The 19,928-nt window shown below is 48.5% G+C and overlaps 8 protein-coding genes across 8 annotated transcripts; 3 read left to right on the top strand and 5 right to left on the bottom strand.

Moving 5' to 3' along the window:
• Positions 1-1,111: 1,111 nt before the first annotated feature.
• On the bottom strand, positions 1,112-3,079 carry BKA55DRAFT_527464 (uncharacterized protein; the record flags this gene model as incomplete). The annotated part of the gene is made up of 3 exons (XM_046188929.1): positions 1,112-1,396; positions 1,454-2,932; positions 2,996-3,079. 3 exons carry the CDS (start codon positions 3,077-3,079, stop codon positions 1,112-1,114), a joined length of 1,848 nt encoding a protein of 615 aa, XP_046042473.1.
• Positions 3,080-3,776: 697 nt separating this feature from the next.
• On the top strand, positions 3,777-5,798 carry BKA55DRAFT_584569 (glycosyl hydrolase). The gene is made up of 2 exons (XM_046194346.1): positions 3,777-5,262; positions 5,325-5,798. Exons 1-2 carry the CDS (start codon positions 3,879-3,881, stop codon positions 5,708-5,710), a joined length of 1,770 nt encoding a protein of 589 aa, XP_046042472.1. The 5' UTR covers positions 3,777-3,878; the 3' UTR covers positions 5,711-5,798.
• Positions 5,799-6,315: 517 nt separating this feature from the next.
• Positions 6,316-8,121, bottom strand: BKA55DRAFT_527363 (general substrate transporter; the record flags this gene model as incomplete). Its single annotated transcript, XM_046188922.1, has 5 exons — positions 6,316-6,401; positions 6,455-6,609; positions 6,691-7,603; positions 7,660-7,986; positions 8,040-8,121. The coding sequence occupies 5 exons, from the start codon at positions 8,119-8,121 to the stop codon at positions 6,316-6,318; spliced, it is 1,563 nt and encodes a 520-aa protein (XP_046042471.1).
• A 572-nt stretch (positions 8,122-8,693) lies between these two features.
• Positions 8,694-10,673, top strand: BKA55DRAFT_626976 (Alpha/Beta hydrolase protein). The gene is made up of 2 exons (XM_046196865.1): positions 8,694-8,962; positions 9,030-10,673. Exons 1-2 carry the CDS (start codon positions 8,781-8,783, stop codon positions 10,558-10,560), a joined length of 1,713 nt encoding a protein of 570 aa, XP_046042470.1. The 5' UTR covers positions 8,694-8,780; the 3' UTR covers positions 10,561-10,673.
• Positions 10,674-10,965: 292 nt separating this feature from the next.
• BKA55DRAFT_697247 (uncharacterized protein) lies at positions 10,966-12,260 on the bottom strand (the record flags this gene model as incomplete). The annotated part of the gene is made up of 4 exons (XM_046200354.1): positions 10,966-11,781; positions 11,836-11,980; positions 12,035-12,113; positions 12,170-12,260. 4 exons carry the CDS (start codon positions 12,258-12,260, stop codon positions 10,966-10,968), a joined length of 1,131 nt encoding a protein of 376 aa, XP_046042469.1.
• Positions 12,261-13,176: 916 nt separating this feature from the next.
• Positions 13,177-16,388, bottom strand: BKA55DRAFT_527568 (major facilitator superfamily domain-containing protein; the record flags this gene model as incomplete). Its single annotated transcript, XM_046188936.1, has 6 exons — positions 13,177-13,867; positions 13,926-13,968; positions 14,932-15,061; positions 15,114-15,555; positions 15,611-15,855; positions 15,903-16,388. The coding sequence occupies 6 exons, from the start codon at positions 16,386-16,388 to the stop codon at positions 13,177-13,179; spliced, it is 2,037 nt and encodes a 678-aa protein (XP_046042468.1).
• A 459-nt stretch (positions 16,389-16,847) lies between these two features.
• BKA55DRAFT_545988 (pyridoxal phosphate-dependent transferase) lies at positions 16,848-18,266 on the top strand (the record flags this gene model as incomplete). The annotated part of the gene is made up of 1 exon (XM_046190869.1): positions 16,848-18,266. The coding sequence occupies one exon, from the start codon at positions 16,848-16,850 to the stop codon at positions 18,264-18,266; it is 1,419 nt and encodes a 472-aa protein (XP_046042467.1).
• Positions 18,267-18,689: 423 nt separating this feature from the next.
• Positions 18,690-19,284, bottom strand: BKA55DRAFT_697243 (uncharacterized protein; the record flags this gene model as incomplete). The annotated part of the gene is made up of 3 exons (XM_046200353.1): positions 18,690-18,833; positions 18,883-18,989; positions 19,038-19,284. The coding sequence occupies 3 exons, from the start codon at positions 19,282-19,284 to the stop codon at positions 18,690-18,692; spliced, it is 498 nt and encodes a 165-aa protein (XP_046042466.1).
• Between the last annotated feature and the right edge of the window lie 644 nt (positions 19,285-19,928).

The raw sequence follows: 19,928 nt of genomic DNA, 5'->3' as shown, positions 1-19,928 counted from the left end.
GATAGGCTTACTTATTCTAGATAATTTCTAAAATATTTTTAGTATCCAATTAGTTCTAAACCTTAGGGTAGCAATTTGAAGACAATAACTGCGAGACCTGCCTATACCCACTTAAGCTAGCAATGTTCACCACAGACTTAAAGCATATTAATCTACACAGTAGTCTGTACTTGCAGATCTTCAGAGGCAGATAGAGAAGAGGTCCTCGAAAGCCCTGTAGCCAAGGGCTTCTGAAGTGGAACTTTATGTCAAGAATGGATAAATTATATTCTGTAACAGTCTTCTCCCCTTATAGCCGCTTGTGCAGCTGTTCTATCGATTGTGGCCGGCTGAAAATGAGGGGTTGCTAAAATAGTCAAAACCAGAGTGCCTGGGCTGAACCTTTAGAAACTTGTTATATCCCTATTGGTCGCTTAGAAAGATGGCGATGCTCCTCAGTGGTCTAGACCAGAATATTAATCTGCCCGCATTTACTAGCATCGGCGACCATCGTTGCAGCCAATAGCGCCTCTTTTTATTATGACTGACCAGCGCCAAGGGCCTCCTTGAGCTTCTTGACCTTGGCTGCCCTAATTGAAGTCTCTGACAAGCGTGGCGATTCGACTTTTTCCCTCTTCAGACGTGCTTATGTTGTGCAACAGGCTTAAAATCGTGTAGTTCCCCTCATGTACCTCCTCATTGACAGGGGTGGCGGGGGGCAGGGTACTCACCGGAGCTCCTCAATAATTAAATGGATAGAGGCAAAACCTTGCAAGAGTAGCTACGTACTGCCTTTGTCTGGACAGATGCTGAGACATTGATTGTGATATATGCAATGGAATTTAATATAAGTGGTAGTAGTCTTTTTATAACGCACAAGGAGGCTAGCGTTACTCGCGCCTATAGAACGCCATTCAGGACATCAAATAATCTATAAAAGCTCATCTTCCTATTCTCTTCCATCCAAGGCGGCGTATTGAGTAGCTCACTAATATTTTATCTCTCTTTTTAATCACTCTATAAGAAGACTTTTTTACTTCCAAGCGTTTAACACTGCAGCGAGACACTATAGGTTCTGAGAAGTCTTTATACTTAATTACTATTTAAGGTCTGCTTTTCTCTACTATAACCCTTAGCCATTTACTAGGAGGTATATATATGGTTTTAGGAAAGGGTGTTTTCCCCTACGGAAAGATGCAAATACCGAGAGATAACCATTTAGCACCTCCTCTGCGCTACCCATTACTAGTCCAGAACTAGAACTCGCGCTCAGATAGTCTTCTTGTGGCGGTGTCACGCCCGTGCCAGGACTGCTTGAGTCTCTATTAATGGAATAGTCTTGGTTAGGCGAGTAAGCGGCATAAGGCCTATTGACTTGCAATGCTGCACAAGTTGCTATGTCAGATAGTTTCTCAATCTGTTATTAGTAGCTTAGTTATAGTTCTTTGTTAGGGGTGATCTTAGGTATACATACAAGTCCGACGCCATGTACTTCGAGACTGGTCATCTCGAACTGCGAACAGGTGTCGAGAGCCTCACTGGCAATAGCCAGGGCGTATTCGTTGCGGAACTCCTCATCATCAGACAGTGCTTCAACGTAGCCGTGGCTACTGGCCAGAGTCCACAGCTTGATCCTGATCCAGTGCCTGGTAACAAGGATATCCGCATGCTGGGCATGGGTATCAACGTCAGAAAGCCCGGATAGTTGTGGCGGTATCCTGTACCGTCGTAGTAGAGTGAGTATTGTGCTTCTAGTGACATGTGCCGGGGCCTCCTCTTCCCAACAGAGGCCTTTCCAGCATTTAATCACGTCGGAATCGATAAAGTCGACCTGCTCCAGCATGCTGCTGATACCTTCCATGGCAATGATGTTCTCGCTTTCACCCCTATCATTCGAAGATGCGATGGCGTCTTGTAGTTCTTGCAGCTTGTTCCGGCTGAGTAGTTTCGTGCCCGGAATGTAGTCTCTTTGAACCGAGTAGATTCTCTCAATGATTGTGAGGCTGACCAATGTTCGGAGTCTTCGTTGTTTCTCAGTGTCGCCAATATGACCATACGATTCAGGCTTGTCAAGATTCATCACTTCGGCTAGAGCTGCGGCCTCCCTGAGCCGAAATCTGGCTGCATCAAAATTGCCCTTACAGAACTGGCAGGCAAACAAGAAGACACTTGTCATAATTGTTTCTAGAGTCGGGCTCTGGCCGAGGTCAGATTGTGAGTGCAAACTTACGGCCAGAGACAAATGAGCGTCGGCTCTTGCCTCACGATTCGGCCATGGGCGTTTTTCCTGGCTCTGCACTGGCTGAAGGAGGACTAGAGAGCAGATGGCTTGAACCAAGGAGCCAAAGGACCGATCATGAAGATGTCGTTGACTCGCAATGTTTTGACGCAGAAACGAGCGGGTAAAGAAGGGCATGGACTGCTGTAAGCGCTCTAGGAACACGTCGATGAGCTGTGGGATCGTGCTGTCGTCCAGGAGATGGTCGAGCCTTCCGTTTTGACTGGAAAGATTCTGGAGTGGAGGTGAAAAGGATATGCCTGGACTTTCAGGCATGCTCAGTGGCAGTGAGGGTACGTAGGGAGGAAGGTCTACCACTCCGAGGAAACTCGTTGGGTAGAAGAAGCATTCTCCCATCCCAAGATCCCAGTATTCCGTCCCCAGTTGCATGGGAGAGACTGGAGCAGCTTGTGTATGTATAGAATTGTTTACATGTATCAGGTTCAGTTGTTGTGCCTGCGTAGGGGTGCTCACTTCCAGGGCGTCTCCGGTATTAACAGGGAACAAGTCTACCCTTTCTCCATTCAAGGTACTAAGCCTTTCTGAAGATACTCTTGAGTTCACATCCGGACTATCTAACGCCGGCCGAATGTACCGACGTCTCTTTCGAGGCCGCTCGTATTGACATTGTACATCGTTATCCTGACAAGGCGAACACGGAGTGCGCCGATCACACTGCAGAAATGGGAAGTCAGAGTCGAGAGGCCGATTAAGCTAGACAGGGAGTGGTCGCATTACCTTGATCTTACGATAAAAACAGTGATCACATGATCTAATTTGAACAGCGCAACCCAATGCTGAATCGAAGACTACTTGCTTCATGTCGGGCTGGGATCTCCTTTTTCCGCCGCAAGAAATGCTCCATTCCGCAGCACGGTTCATCTCCAGCAAGAGACCTTTGTGACGGATGAGGAATAAAACCGACACAGAGTTGCCCTGGTTCGACTTATGAGCACGAGGAGACTGCGGGGAAACCATGTCCAGCCTCTCGGTCCGACAAAGGCCTGGGCCATAAACTCAAACCATTCTAAGGCTTCCCCGCGAAACAGAGCACGGGCTAGTGTCACCTTTTCCAGCCTTCAAATCCACCCTGGTCTTGAAATGTGCTGACTACCAAGGTCTGGATGTGACATGGCGCTTTAAGCCCAATTGGGAATATTCCCATTCTAGACGAGCTACAGTCAGGAGATGAGTTACAACTGCCGATTTGCAAGGCCGTGATGTTCAGCACGCGAAGTTTGCAAGGATGAAAACGCCGAATGCCGTCGTCAGTCTACGCCATGTGATTTAGTGCGCTGATGAGGGTTCCGCATCTTCACGCTCCTCCCAAGGCTGCTCTTGCTGATTACCCTTGGTGAATTGTCAAGGCAGTCACTGAACAACAATCATCATGACAACCCTCGATTCAGCCATCGCTGTCCAGCTACCGTCTAAAGGCTACGTCTATGAGACTGTCGCCCATAGAACTTCGTATAACACAGCTTCATCGATATCCCAAGACGATGTCCTACATCGCCAAGGCGCCTTTGCCCCAACGAAAACATCAGATTGCCCTGCACCCTCGTCCGCAGAAAGCCAATACGAAAATGCCCATCATCTCTGGAGACCGTGCTATCATCTCATGCCGCCGACTGGCTGGTTGAACGACCCTTGTGCGCCAGGCTATGATTCCGTCCACGATGTTTATCACGTTGGCTTCCAGTGGAACCCCAAGAAACCAGAATGGGGCGATATTTCCTGGGGAAGCGCACTCTCAAAGGACCTGGTTTTCTGGAAAACCGGTGTCTTTCCGTCTATTGAACCGTCAAGAAAACATGATGGGGAAGCAGGAGTCTTCACGGGATGTTGGAGTCCAGTTCCCTCTGTAGCTGGCCGGAGCACTGCATTCTACACCTCAGCACGGATGCTTCCCATCCATTATACAATTCCCTACAACTGGGGTTCAGAAGCGATTTGCGTTGCCACATCAGACGACGCCGGTCGTACATGGCAAAGGGGGCATGAATCAACCGTTCTGGAGGGCCCTCCCCGTCATCTGCAAGTCACAGGCTGGCGTGATCCATACGTTGCCAAGTGGCCTTCACTTAGCCGGGTCTTGGGAGAAGAGTCAGATGAAGTGCTGTTTGGCATTGTCTCTGGTGGTATTCGAGATACTGGTCCCGCAGTCTTTCTCTATTCTATCGATCAAAGCGACTTGACGACCTGGAACTTTCTCTCCGTACTTACTATAGCACCAACATTTCGAGATGCACGTATTTCACACTGGGAGCCCAACTATGGTGCAAACTGGGAAGTCGTCAACTTTCTGTCGCTCCCTGACCCTGATGATGCAGCAACAAGTCGTGACGTACTGATCATTGGCGTTGAGGGGCGTAAGCAATTCCCTGTCAAGACTTCTGGCCGGCATTGCCACTCAGAGTTCAGAAGGGATCATAGCCAGATGTGGGTTTCAGGCACCTTGGTGAAGACATCAACAGGGATGCAAATGCAATTCCGCTCCGGTGGTGCTCTGGACCACGGAGCTATTTATGCTGTCAACTCCTTCTACGATCCAAGATCCAACCGGCAAATCGCGTTTGGCTGGATTATTGAGGAAGATTTATCTGCAGAGCTGAGGAGGACACAAGGTTGGGCCGGATTGTTATCGATCCCAAGGGTCGTCCAGCTGAACAGGATACGTCATGTTGTCCATGCATTGAAGTCAGATCTGACATCCATCAAGTCATTTGACTTAGTGCTAGAAGACAAGCCGCAGCAGACAAGGCTGTCCTCTACCAAAAATCTTCAGACTTATACAGTCACAACGCTGTGTGCATTGCCAGACCCCAGGATCAACACGCTTCGGCAAACACAGCGGTTCCTGGGGTCTAGCGCCTACCACAGCTTACCAGAGGCTCTTGGGAGCTTGGACTTCCCTCTGGGGTGCTCATGCTGGGAGGCCGACGTGTCGTTCGATATTGGCACTGATATACAGAGTATCGGCTTAATAATAAGCCACACAAAGGGTAAGGCTTCCAGTTCTAGCTTATCAACGGCTTCTCAGAGTTGCTAACATTTCTTGGTGAAGATTCAGAGTTGCGCACCGTCATCTCATTCAGCCCTGACTCGGAGACGCTAAGAATCACGCGAGCCAAATCTACCAACATGGCAGATATCTGCGTGGCGGATGAAGAGGCACCGCATACCCTCTTTTCGACCTTGTGTCCCGGAACTGGTGCAGTAGCTGAGCCAGTTTGCGCACAGGAGCCCCTGCGGCTCAATGTATTCTTTGATGTGAGTTGTCTGGAGCTTTTTGCCAATCGAAGGACGGCAATCACAACGCGAGTCTACCCGGAAAGCATGACATGTTGCAACATTCAGCCCTTTGTGGTAACGAAGGGTGAGCGCCCGTGGTCGGGTAAGTTGCTTGAGTGTACGGCGTGGGAGCTGAAGGCCTCTTGTTATAAGATGTAGATAAAGTGAAACATGGGCATCATCGGATATGTATATAGCATCGATACATAGGACCGTTTCAGAATAGATGTGAAAAGTTGTTCGCTATTTCTTTACTAGCTTCAGTCGCTTTCCAGAGAAACTAAGCGTCTGTAAAAGCTCTAAGATATAGCTGACAGAGTTTGTCCGTAACGTAAGTTGATTTCAGCAAAGGCGATTGAGATTAAACATGAGTGTTTTCTTGTTTCTGTGGGTAACAAAGCGCATGAAGTAAGCAACAGATTCCAGGCGTATTAACCCAAATAGCACATCTCAAAGTACGAACTATGCATACAACAGCCCAAGCAGTAACAAAGACATGCAACAGTGGCATACAATATTCTCAAAACTACCCTGCACTGGTAGGTCTGACATGGGTGTGCAATAATGGTGTACTTGATGAAACTGAATAGAAAAGAGATTGTGAAATTATATAACTAAGTTACCTAGAAGTGTTGCAAGGTTTTCACCTTGAACGTGTTTGTATCGCACTGAATCTTATGGATATCGAGGTTCCGAGCACCTACACCCAACCTACCCCTCCCCCATCGCTCCCGCCAATCTGGCCAAAGCCCTACTCCACCACCTCAAACTTTAGCCTCGTGATGGGCAATCTCTGTCTCGATCTTCTCCTCATTCATATAACTCTCCATAGACAGATTGCACTGATAGTCTGATGCAGGGAACATGTTAGCGATGCGCTGCCAAATGTGTGTCATTTCTTACCCTTGAACTTGCGAGCGGGAACGCGAGCTTCAAACATGGCATCCAATTCAGCTGGGGTTCTTCCCTTGGTCTCGGGAAGGTACAGGTATGTAATAGTAATACATCCAGCCATCCAGCCGGCGAAGACGAGGTAGGTCTTCGGGCCAAGGTTACCTCTGCGATGATAGGCTTGTTAGCATCGGGATACAAAACATTGATCCGCTTTACGGGAAGGTGGTTCATGGAGGTGTACTTACGCATCGGGCTGAGAGATGTATGGCAACACGTAAATGACGACAGTGGAGAAAGCAGCCAACGTCAAGAAAGAGAAAGAGCTGGTCTTGTTGCGCAGACGAGCAGTTGGTATTTCAGAAGAGACGACATAAGTCAGAGGACCAAATCCAGCTGCGAAGAAAAACGAGAAGAGCATGCACATGCTCGCAATGGCCTTGGCAATGCTGGGGTTTCCTGTATAGTCCATGAACCCAAGGACCCCGACGACGAGATCGATACAGAAGACCATAGTGAAGGTGCTGAGGGCGAGGGTTCGGCGACCGACTCGGTCGACAAGGTAGATTCCTGTAACTGCACCGGCCAAAGCAAGGATGGCGCCGACCATGGTTAGAAGGAAAGGAGAGACGTTGCCGCTGACCGTGGCGAGGAAGATGGTTGCGTAGTTTGTGGCGAAAGCGATGCCTGAGAGTTGTTGCATGTTACCGATGGACATGGCCAAGAGAGAGCGACGAAGATTTGTTCCGCGGAAGATGTCGATCCATGGGACCTTCGAGTCGTCCTCACGAATGGATGCTTGGGCCTTCAGAGCCGCGAATTCAGCCAAGATCTCGGCCTCTGGGTAGCCGCTGCGGACACTTCTGAGAGACTTGAGAGCATCGCTGTCGCGAGACTTGGTAAGGTACCAGGTTGGTGAATCATCAATGAAGAAGAGTCCAACGAAGAGGATAAGGGGGAAGAGGATGCCAAGTCCAAGGGGAAGGCGGAACGACATGGCGGACATCTCAGTGCTCATGGACCAGTTGACGCCGCTTGCGACGATGGCTGCTGTGTTGATAAGGACGATGGATGTTCCGACGATGGCGCCACGGACGTTTTCGGGTGCAATCTCGGCCATGTAGGTTGAGCCAAGGACAATGAAGAGCCAGATGGCAACATCTAATAGAGGGCGTCAGTGAGTATGGACAAGCTGGAGCTGGTCAGTCAAGACTTACTCGCAATCCAACGACCGACAACAATCTCCGCCAGGCCAAAAGCAGCAGTCTGAATAGCACTTCCAACAGCACTAAATATGCAACCAACAAGTATCATTTTCTTACGACCGTATTTGTCAGCGAACTTGGCTGCCAAAGGCAGTCCGAGGACACAGCCAGTGACTGGGAGAGCTGTCATGATGGAGATGTCGGTCGAGGTCAAGTATGGGGTGCCATTGGGGAGATGGGTGTGAGAGATTTGGTTGACGAAGGGAACCATGGCGAGGATACCGCCGCTGATAGCACCGTCGTACCCAAAGGTGAAGAAGGCCATGGCCATGAGGAAGGCTGAAGGTTAATGTTAGTCCGGTGTACCTTCGACGACGGCGAGAGGCACTTACTGGAGTAGACCAACTTTGGACTTCGGAAGAAGTTTGCCAGCGAGTTGGTTCGCGGCGAGGCATGATGAACGTCGGCAGTCATGGCGAAGGTGAAGGTAAATGCCAATTGAAGGAAACAGGGGGGAGAAGTGCAATGTGACCGAGTCTTGATCAGTTGATCTTATAAGATGAGAGTCTCAAAGTCTGAGAGCGCTTGATCAAGGACTATGGGCTCCAATTGTTGGGCTCGACGAGAAGTTATATACATACCCCGGCTCCGATACCCTAGGGCTGGCGCGGAGACATGGAGGTACCTTGGGGAAAATGGAGACACTGGGGTGACTTTTCTGGGGCTGGAGATCTGGGGAATGGGGAGACTTGACAGGATCAAACGATGCAGTAGAGACTTTGGGCGTCTCATTTTGCAAGGTCCTTCCAAACCTTCCTACAGGTCCCCACCAGACATGCGCTAAGTGTTATATTGGATGCTCTATCACTCTTTGGGCCACAAGCCGCAAGACCAGGTCATGTGAGGGGGAAGAAGGGCTGCCGCCGTGCGCTGCCGAGGGAGACGGGGATATTCCCAAAATGGCCAAGTACAGCGCCACTAAGTTGTAACCTGTATAAGACGAAACTAACCGCCAACCTCAGCCGGCTAATTCCCTCTTGGCAAGGCTGTCGCAAGCTCAAAAACAATATCTCAGCTCAAAAACGAAAGTCTGCATTTATCGTTGCCTGCAATCAACTGTTTTGAAAGTAAACATGACAGTGTCGGACTATACCCTCAACCACCCTGAGCTGGGTAGCATCATCGGCTTTGCCAGAGGCGATGATGTTGTTCAGTTTCGCGGGATCCCATTCGCGTCGGTTCCTGGTCGCTTCCGCCAAAGCATCTTGAGAGCCGGGCCATTGCCTTCACAGCCATTTAATGCTCGCCAACCAGGGTAAGTGTGCATAACCGAGTCTCTCCATACATGATCAAAAAGCAACTGACATACTAATTCCTATCAGACCCGAATGTCCTCAATTGGTCCTGCCCTTCCCTCTGTACTGGACGGCGCCACCTCCTAGTGGGTATCCTACCCTAGAAAAGCCCATCCATGATGAGTTCAACTGCCTGAACCTATCCATCACTGCACCGCGCAAGGCTCTTGAATCAGGCCAGAACGTTCCAGTATTGGTCTTCATCCATGGCGGCGCTTTCATGGGCGGCAGTCAATCAATCCAGCTATCTGGACGCGAAGTCTACGACGCTACGAACCTAGTAAGGGCAAGTCTCGCTCGGGAACAGCCAGTCGTTGTAGTCACAATCAACTATCGAGTGGGACTCCTCGGGTTTCTCACTTCAGAAAAGCTGGCTGAGCGGAGTCGTGCTCATGGTGAGGCAGTTGGCAACTACGGACTTCATGATCAAAGACAGGCGCTGGAATGGGTCTCTCGATTTATCACTGGGTTCGGAGGTGCATCCAACCGAATCACCATTCATGGAACTAGCGCGGGCGGTGCCTCGTGTCATTACCAGGTCAACTTCCCCAACCGCAAGTTCCAGAGCGCCATTCTATCCAGTGGAACATCTGTCGGCATCGCGTCGCGGCCTATGCAATGGCATCAGGAGCGCTTCAACTATGTGCTGTCTCAGATACCAAGCCTGAAAACGGATGGTTCGCGTCTGCTTGACTCATTGGTGGACCTCCCGCTGGATCAACTTTTGCCAACATCGCCACCATCACTCTACAGCCCACTAGTTGATGGTGAATGGATTCCTGAAGCGGGTCTCAAGCCGAGCCTAGAGAAGTTGGGCAAGGCCGGTGAAACCCTACCGAACTTGATGATCGGCGCAACGGAGTATGAGCGAGATCTTACATTGCTACTATTGTCTGATCTGTCAAAGCCTCTGCCGCCTCCGCCTCTACCAGAGGCACAGATACTCCCGATTGTGCAGGAGGTACTTGCAGGCAGCGCTATGGCTCCTCAATTGAACTCTGGCGACAGCCCTTTCTGCGTCCCTGCAGTTGCCCAAGCGTATAATCTGAGCCCAGAGAAGTCTTGCTTAGACTCTTTTGAGGACCTGGCAGGCCTGATGGCGGATGTTGCATTCCGTACTCCACCATTGTATTCGGCAGCCGTCATCAAGAAGCAACAGAATGCGCACGGCGATGCCACTAATGCGGCACATGTACTTCTCTACGAGATTCAAGCTACAAACCCATACAAGAATTGGTCACTGGGCTATAAGAGAGCTAATCATGGTATCAACGACATTTTCCTCTTCAACCCAGCAGAAGACCAGGTCCCAGCCGAACACCTTGAGAACTGGGTGTCTACCGTGGGCCAGATCCAAGCTGCGTGGCTCGACTTTTGTTATGGAAAGATGCCCTGGACCCCGTTTCAGTGGTCAGAGGATATTGACTCACTAGGGGGTATTTATGTGTTCCCAAATGGCGGGGAGGGTCGATTATGCCAGGCATTGGATGAGGTTGATGGCACAGCTATAGCTACGCGATGGCGTGCACTTTTAAAGACTGCTTTTGAGTGTACTTAGATATGTTCAAGTTTATATACTGGGTTCCCCTTGAAAAGACCTTTGTTTCATCCAAGTACCTCTGTCTTGCTATAGGTATTGAGAAAGCAGGCCAGTGATCTGTTGATCTTGAGGACTGTTGGTAAAACCCCGGCTTTCCTAACAGGTATTGAATTTGGCCTTATAGAAGATGTCTAACTCTGTGTGAATCGGAAGGCAAATGGCGAAATTGATTTCAGCATTATGTCTGCAGTGCATCATGCTATCTTACTAGCGAGCTTGCATATTGGAATCTATATCTAGAGCGGCAGATACAACAAAGATATAGAGCTCATCTCACCAACAGTGGAGAGGTAGTGGAAACTAAGACATAATATCTTAGTTAGTTGACACCTGCAGAAGAGGAATCTTATAACCCGTATAACTCTAGACATCCATGTAACAGCGTGATAAGTCATAACCTGGGGAGACTAATAACAAACGCTGTTTACATGTCCAAAAGTCGGCAATCTGGTTGCTGCCGAACTTGCACTGCAGATATCGATATGCCGATCCATCTGCGACCTTGCAAACCAAGGGCGGCGCACCCTTGCCCTGTATCATGACAGAGCCATAGTGGTTTCCACTTCCGGGGGAGAAATTGTACGAAGCAGACTGGCCAGCTGCACTACCAGGTCCGTTGAGTGCTTTCACTTCGCCAGTTCCCTTGTGTATTGTAAAAAGCTGGTTGGGCGTGGCATCAGACTTGAAATCCACGTAGAAGCTGGTCGTGCTGCCTTGGTTGGACTCAAGGAATGAGAAGCCCAGCCCGCCTGAAGCTGCTTGTGCGGGATCCTTGCTACCAATTGCAACTAATCTGACTGTCTCGAGCGGTTCGGCGGTTTCGGTCTTTGTAGTGGTCTCAGTGATGGTCTTGGTAGCGACAGTGACATTGTCAGTGACAACATTGACAGTATTGGTGACTTCTTCGGTACTGTAAGTCTTGAAGACGACGGTGGTCTTTACCGTCTGAGTGGCCCAGGTGGTACTGACAGTCGTCCTGAAGGTGCTGGCACGGGGGATCTTGACGTGAACGATCTTAGAGACGACAGTTACGCGAGGGCCGTTGACGGTCTTAGCAGTGACACCGATACGGGAGCAAGCCGATGAGTACTGAGCCGAGTTGGTGCATATGTTGTCGAGGTATTTTGGGATGCGAGGTACAGAGCGTTTATGCTTGAAAGGCGGATTGGGGTCGGCACCCTGGGTTGTGATTGTCATTGTGGCCTATTCGGTCACGAATTTGGTTTGCTCCACGGTCCGTGTCACGACGAAGTTGTCTGTGATGGTCTGCACGACGGAGCTGACGCTCGTAGCGATGGTGGATGAGGTACTGGTGACGGTGATTGACTTTGTAACGGTCGGGGTCTTCTTGGTGATTGTAGTTGTCTTGTAAATGGTGCTATGTAAGTTGCATTAGTGTTTGCGTCATCTAGTTCGAGCTGGGATATCTTACGCCTTCTTGGGAGTCACTCTAGTAAGAAGAAATGACTTGCAGCCAGAGGTACGCTGCCTATTGTTGGGCTGCGCAACAGCTGTCACAGAGCGCTTCGTTAGCCAATACCACGAGTTCACCAGTAGATCAACATACCATTATAGCAAGCATCTGGGCTACCATTAACTGGGTTCGGATAACCTGCGACGATCATGCCCAAGGGTACGAGGATTCCGAAGAACTTCATCTTTGCAAACTAGATCCTTGGTCCGCAAAGAGTTGACAAAAGACAACAGGGGCACGACAGCGCAGCGAGCCATTAAATAGCATCAGCTGCAGTCTCCCCTGTACATCGTGGCTGCCGCTGAGCTGATCAATTTTGAAGCCATTGATGCCCCCTTTGGACTTACTGAATTTTCTTCGGGGTTCTCGCGGTCTAGATCGACTCCGTGCCCAATCTCGTCGCCATGGTAGACAAAAATATCCACCCGAGACGCGCTATTGCACGTAGCGCTACAGGTGTATTCAGCGCCATTCAAGGGTGCATGAATGAAATGAAAGGCCTAGACTGATCAGATGTTATTAGTTATATTGGCCAGCTGAGACTTTTCTTGGCTATACGCTATATAATATATATCAATAAGATATTAATGGAATTACCTTATGACATAAAAAACTTCCTCTGCCTATCCTACAGCAGGAGACTTATTCTATTAACAGCAAGTAATAGGTTAAACTGGTACTACACTGAGTAGACTTATCCCCAGTTAGTAGAGGTGGCGAAGCGACATATGCATAACTTGAATTCAAAGACAGCAGACTTCATCGATGCCACAAAATAAGGAAGGTCATTTCCAGAGCATAGAAGCGTACAAGCAAAACAATTTCTAGACTGCAGCCTTGGGAGCAGCGATGACGTTGCTGTAAGCTTATGAACCCCCTTTTTCTTTTTTTTTTTTAAAAAAAAAAGTTAAGTGGTCAATATCTCGAGATATGACAACGATGAAGCGTGTACTGTCCACTACGGCCTACAAGACGGATGTCCATGATCAACAGAGATGAACCATATTAAACGTGCTGGGAGAAATTTCTTTTTTACTATAGCTGAATTTAGTCTAGCTACAGGCCTACTTGTGATACTGCCCGTCTCTGTTCAATCCATTCTAAATTGAATATGTGAGAAATCGTGTCAATTCAGATGTCCAGCTGCGTACAGGGTCATCAAGAGCCAATCCGAGACCATGTGGACCGTCTGGTAGAATCAAAACTTGAGCTTTTCGTTTATGGACTGCCATGGCCTCGGCAAACAAGAGGGTGTTTTCCACAGGAACAGCTTGATCGTCGAAGGTATGGAACAAAAATGTCGGGGGCGTTGTGTCAGAGACCAGGTTCTGCGCTGATAGATCGCGCAACTCTTCGGCCGTCGCGTTAGGCCCAACGAGATTGTCGCGAGAACCGATATGCACATAGTTGCCTTCTAAGGTGATCACGGGATACGCGAGGATGCCAAAATCCAGGCCGGCCTTAGGGTTGGTGAGGGTTGTGGATGCAAGGTGGCCGCCCGCCGAGAAGCCCCAAATGCCAAGCTTCTCTATTTTGGGGTTATGATGACGAATTTGCTTGAGAGCAGCGAAGACCTCATTCTCAGGTTTTGGATAAATAGGTGCAGTTGCATTAGACGTCGTGGTATAATCGAGAACCCACGCATCAATACCAAGCTTATTGAGGTATGCAGCTGGAGCGTAACCTTCCTTGACAATAGAGACATGGCTGTAACCACCACCAGGGCACACGAGAACACCAATGCCTGTCGAATTGGCCGCTATGAAAGCTGTGAGCTTTGCAAAGTCGAGCCTATTAAGTCGGTCAGCTTTTGATCACATGAAGAACTGAGGAAAAGGGTTAAACTAACTTCATAGTGTCTCCGTCTGAGATAGTTACAAGTATGATAGCGACTGTAAATTATTAAAGTTTAATAGACTGCCTGAACATTATCTATCAACAGCAGAACACTCCAAGATATGTGTCCTGGCTCTTGCAGATCACTTTGGGGGCGGGACGCCTTTGGGGTTCCGTTCTCGCTTACCCCGCGATGTCCAAACTCAACTGATCTGGAACCCTGGTAATGAACTTTACTTCTATTCGTCCGGCTGACCTTTTAAAGTATCATTCACCAGCATAAGTCCACGAATTAAAGACAATAACTTATGGTAATCCTTGGATAATTGGAGGAAAATTGTGGGGTGTATGTAGGTTATATCTTGTCGCTATTTAAGTCCCTGTATGGAAACACTTCCTCCGTCTATATTACAGCAAGAAACTCACTCTATTAACTAAAGGCAACAGATTATAAGTGGCCCTACACTGAGTAGACTCTTCAGCCAGGGATTTAATAGTCGAGCTAGTATTTAATAATAAAGGCCAAGTTTCAAGCGACTTTTTATTAGCAATTACTAAGCAAAAGACAGCTCGAAGCATTAAAGGAGTAACTTGGAGAAACACTCATTGGAAATGAGACGGACTAGCACTCTTCACCGCATTTATTCCACTCAATTGTTAACTACCATATGGTCAGTATGCAGTGTAATTAGTTCCCCCGGAAGAATGCCTTTCATCAAGAGGTCATTATAGATTTTGGTCACAATGAGATCCCCATTTAGGACAGGTGGCGAACAGAAATATGCATAACTTAAATTGGAAGACAGCAGACTCCATCAATGAACTCCACTGTCTCTCATTTCTAACGATTGACAGGTAAAAACAGTTCATTTCCAGGAATCGGTTGAGTTAAATAGGTACCTCATCATCACTTAAAATAATATTATCTATCCTTTCCAAAATAGTAACGTTGAAACACTTCTATTAATCAGTATTCTATAACTATATGCAAGCCAGAATGCGTCTCTTGAGACTGAAACGAATATAGATAATAAATAAAAGACCAATAATAGACATTCCACCGGCATAATAAGCAGCAGGCCTAAATACCGAAAGACTGTCATCACTACTGCCTGCAAGCGAGTAGATCCCTGAAGCAATAGGTGTACCCTGAGATTCTGGTCAGTAAGCCGTATGAGTAGTATATAGATGTGAGACATACAAAGAAGAATCCACAGAACCAAGTAGTCCAAACAATAGGCAAGATGCCAAGTGTATTCTCTGGCCCCATTGTCGCTCCAAGCATGGGAGGAACCAGACTAAAGAACGCTCCGCAGCCAATGCCATTGAATACAAGGAAGATAGAGAATATTCCAACCGAAGAGGCCAATGGCCACACGACAAGTGAGCTGAGACCTATAAATAGAAGGCAGACGATCAGGCTGTTCAAAGGGCCAAGCAAGTGGTCTGCAGTATAGCCCCCCAGGACCCGACCAACAGTTGAAGCCAAGTTCCAGGCCGCCAGTATGATAATGGCAATCTGGTGAGAGTAGCCCATTGATCGAGTGAAGATGGGGATGAAGTATGGGGGAATAAACAAGGGAAAGCATGACAAAGCTGTCCCGGCGATAATAAGGAGGAACCGAGGCTCTCGGAAGCGATACCTAACAACACAGTTAACAAACTATTTAGATCATATGGGTTCATGGAGATACTCACCACTGGAGCTTTAGACCAGCACTCATGGATCCCTCAGGCTGTTGAATGAAGTATGAAGCTGGAATACAGACTCCCCAGAGCATGAAGGCCAGGATGCGGAATGTCCAGGCGACATCGACTTGCTTCACGAGAAGATTCGTCGCAATACTCATGACAGCCGCTCCAAGGCTGCCTCCTCCAAATACGATACCCATAGCCAGGCCGCGGTGTCTCTTGAACCACCTGAGGGGAGCAGTCGAGGATGCCTGGCGATGTCAGCAAGATCCCAGATCCTCATTCGGTTCAGCCTTACGAAGATGGATAGCCCCCCTCCAATGCCAAATATTACACCGTGGAAGACAAAGAGTGCCCCAACATGCTTTGTCGTCCAACTAGCAAGGAATTCACCCAGTCCCATCAAGACGCCGCCAGCCAGAGCAGTCTTTTGATACCCAAGCTTTCGAACAGCAATACCAGAGAGGATGCTGAGTGAGATCATGAATGATGTTGCAAGTGATCCGACAAATGTCAAGGTTGTGAGGTTTGTTCCAGTCACTTCGACAAGTCGAACCTGCATAATGCCCCATGAGTAGATCACCCCGAGGTAAACGAAAAGGGAACATGCTGCGGCTGCCACAGCTATCCATCCTTTGGGATTATCAAACTCGACCGCTGGTGGTGTTGTAGTGGGTAATGCACTTTCGGGCTGCGAGATATCGGTGTCGTTGCCTTTCTCGTTGTCTGATGAGGTCGATGAGCAAGGCCAGTCGGCGACTGGGCTACCTTTCCGAGCTGACATCTTTCGTTCTTGATACGCAAACAGCGATCAAGAGAAATAATAATATGATTTATATCGGTGAGGATAACATTGTCATGGTTCGAGAAAGTTCTCAAGTTAAATATCTGATCCAGCATCTGACCTCGGTTCTCACAAGAGCAGAACCGACAACGAGAACCGACGCCCTGAACCTGTCAATCCATATCAGTGGGTCATTACGTATGATACTGTTTGTCATGAGAATTCCATGACACAGCGACGGCCCGGAATCAGTCGGCTCGTCGGTGTTCGACTGAAAATCTGACATTCCCGAGTTCCGATGCGGATCGTCGGTTTTCGGGTTTGAGGTTTTATAAATGGACCAGAGGAATTCTATAAGTTAATTAAGAAATGATTTCAGCAATAGGGAAAAGGCCGTTCACATCCCAATTTTACTCTAGAACTACAAATTTCTTATACTTAAATTCTGTATCAATCGACATGGCGCCTTCAACGATCGAGGACTTCACTGAAGTCTCTACCTACCAATCATCCATGCCCGTCAAACCCATGCATCAAGAAGGACATTTAATGCACAGATCTCTTGTCCAACACCCTTACATGGTTGAGTCAGCAAGTGGAGCTGAGCTGAAATTATCGAGCGGCCAAACAATAATCGATGGTTGTGCTGGTGCAGCTGTCGCTCTTATCGGCCACGGCAACGAGGAAGTCATTCAAGCCATTACCGACCAAGCCCGCAAAGTCAGCTATGTTCACACACAATCCTACACAACGGCACCAGCTGAAGAGCTTGCCAATGTTATATTGGAGGGCAATCCATATGGCCTGGAGAAAGCTTTCTTTGTGGGCAGTGGCAGTGAAGCTGTTGAGTCCGCTCTGAAACTGGCTCGTCAATACCATTATGAGAAGGGCGAACTCGACAGAGTGCACATTGTCTCTAGACGACAATGCTATCATGGAAACACGATGGCTACCATGTCTATCTCGACTAACAAAGCTCGCCGAGCTCCTTACCATGGCTTCCTATATCCTCACGTCTCTCATATCTCACCTGCTTTCGCTTATCACTATAAGGACGACTCTGAGACCGAGGAACAGTTCACGGCGAGGCTTTTGGTTGAGCTTGAGGAAGAGTTCTTACGAGTTGGTCCCAAGAATGTCGCCGCTTTTATCGCAGAAACAGTCGTCGGCGCGACGACCGGATGTGTTGCTGCCCCGCCCGGCTACTTCAAGGGCGTTAGAGCCATCTGCGACAAGTACGGGGTTATCATGATTCTCGATGAGATCATGTGTGGTGTTGGCAGAACAGGCACTTTCTTTGCTTTTGAGCAGGAGGGAGTAGTCCCTGACATCACTACAATCGCCAAAGGTCTTGGTGGTGGCTATGCCGCCATTGCTGGTGTTCTCATTCACAAGAAGGTCGTTGATGTCCTTCGACAGGGCTCGGCAGCTTTCAACCACGGACATACGTATCAAGCTCATCCCATTTCATGTGCTGCAGCATTGGCGGTACAGAGAGTCCTTAGACGCGAGAACCTGGTTGAACGATGTCACAAGATGGGCCTTGTCTTGGAGAGGCTGCTTCGACATGAGCTGAAGGACTGCAAGTCGGTGGGTGATATCCGAGGACGAGGTCTGTTCTGGAGCGTTGAGTTTGCCAAAAACCCGGCATCCAAGCAGCCTTTTGATCCCTCGGCCAAGTTTGGTCTGCTGGTGCAGCAAATAGCTTTTGAGAAGGGTGTCGCGCTATATCCAGGTGGTGCTACGATTGATGGTGTCAATGGAGATCATATTCTGCTTGCACCACCATTCACAATCACCGAAGAGCAATTGGTTACTATATGTCGGGCATTAAAGGAGGCAGTGGTTGAAGCGGAAACAATGATGCTCTCGCCATGATCAAGGATTAGCATCAATAGTATATTTAGAGAGGCGACGTCGAATGGTAATTTAGATTATGCATTCAATAGAATTGATACACTTTCTCACCGGTTTTACCACTCAGCAAATGTCTTTCGCCCTGGATCTTGCCCTTCAGACGATCACGCGGCTTCCCGCGTCAGAACACTAGGCATTTCAGTTTCCAAATCCTGTCTCCAGGGTTTCACTTATTCATAGTAATCACCGGCATGAAGCTATCTGCACACTGTACAAGGGAAGATAAATCCGTATTGAAATAGCTAAAAGCTACAAGAGCCACTCAGGTGCAGCATGGCCAGATGTGTTATTTGCAGTTGAGACCTGTGGCTGAGAGCTTATATTCACCACGCAGAACTTAGTGCAGCATGGCCACAAGAAACAGCGCCCTGTAGCACCAGGACCTTAGAAGGTGTGAAGGTAGTCGCCAATGTAGGAGCCACCAAGCTTCGAGACTTGCTCAGCAATCTCTCCAGCACCAAAGGATCTCGCCAAGTTCTTGGCTGCCTCGGTAAGCTTGCTTTGCATAGTGGCAATCAGGAAGCGGTGCTTTCAAGGTCAGTAGGAGTTCTGTGAAGAATCGCCATGGTGGACGTACCTGGTAAGGCTTGTTGTCCTTATCGTGGAGAGCAACCCAGCGACCTTCTCCATTCTTGTTCTTCTGGCCATACTGGAAACGGTCGTTGATGTTGACGATCCAAGAGCCTAATCCAGGTCTTAGTGACTGCTTAATGAGTGTCTTTGGTTACTTACTGCCCTCCTGTCTAGCACCAGGAAGCTTTCCAATGTACTCATTGCTGTTGGAGTCCTTGTAGTAGCGGTCCTGAATGTACATCAAAACACTGGCATTGCCTTTGGATTGGTTCTGGGCGTTGACGACATAGTAACGAGCGGTGCGAGTGCGGAACGACTGGGACCATGAGATCTCTACAGCGTTCTGCTCGGACTCCGCAGTGTAGGCAGGGACAGAAAGAACATCTCCATTAGTGGGAAAAGACATTGTTGAAGGAGTTGGCTTGAGGTGTCTGGATATAGGAGGTTATGATAAATGGCTGATCGATAGAACTGTAGTAGTGATGAGTATACCAGAAGACGTGGGAGGTTTGGTAGTTTAAATACTTGAAATGACTATGTTGAAGGTCTGATCTCAACTTTCATTGCAATACTATTTATCACAGGCAGAGCTGAAAAGAAGCTCTAGTTCCATGGTAACCTGTGATCGCCACTGATTCAGAAGAGCACTGATCAATAGTGTCTCTAATTCCCGAGCTATTGGGGATCGGTGAACGCTACTAAGCACCCGCAGACAATATTCAGGTCCGTGCTGGATGCATTCGCCACCAATGAAGGCTGTCAAATATGGGCTGTGGGCAACTTTAACGTGCAACTTGATCATCTGTGATAAGTTTTTCCCCAGCGTCGGACGATTTGCTCCCTTGACTCTGCCGTTTCTAACTGTCCTGTACTCTTCTAGAAACTCGAGGCTAGCTGAGCTGCTCAGCTCGCCACAAGCAATCGGGGCGCTATCGAATTAGTGGTCTAGGCCCATGCATGTCTCAGCCCACCCTAACACCATTGAAGCCACGCCATCGATGAATTGGTTATGGCTTGCCTGGGCAAGTGCACTATTGATACTGACTACGA

Source organism: Fusarium redolens, assembly GCF_020744475.1.
Source record: "Fusarium redolens strain MPI-CAGE-AT-0023 chromosome Unknown BKA55scaffold_26, whole genome shotgun sequence".
NCBI classification, from domain to species: domain Eukaryota; kingdom Fungi; phylum Ascomycota; class Sordariomycetes; order Hypocreales; family Nectriaceae; genus Fusarium; species Fusarium redolens.
Note: the sequence above shows the minus strand (reverse complement) of the source record. Positions and strands in the feature narration are given on the sequence as shown.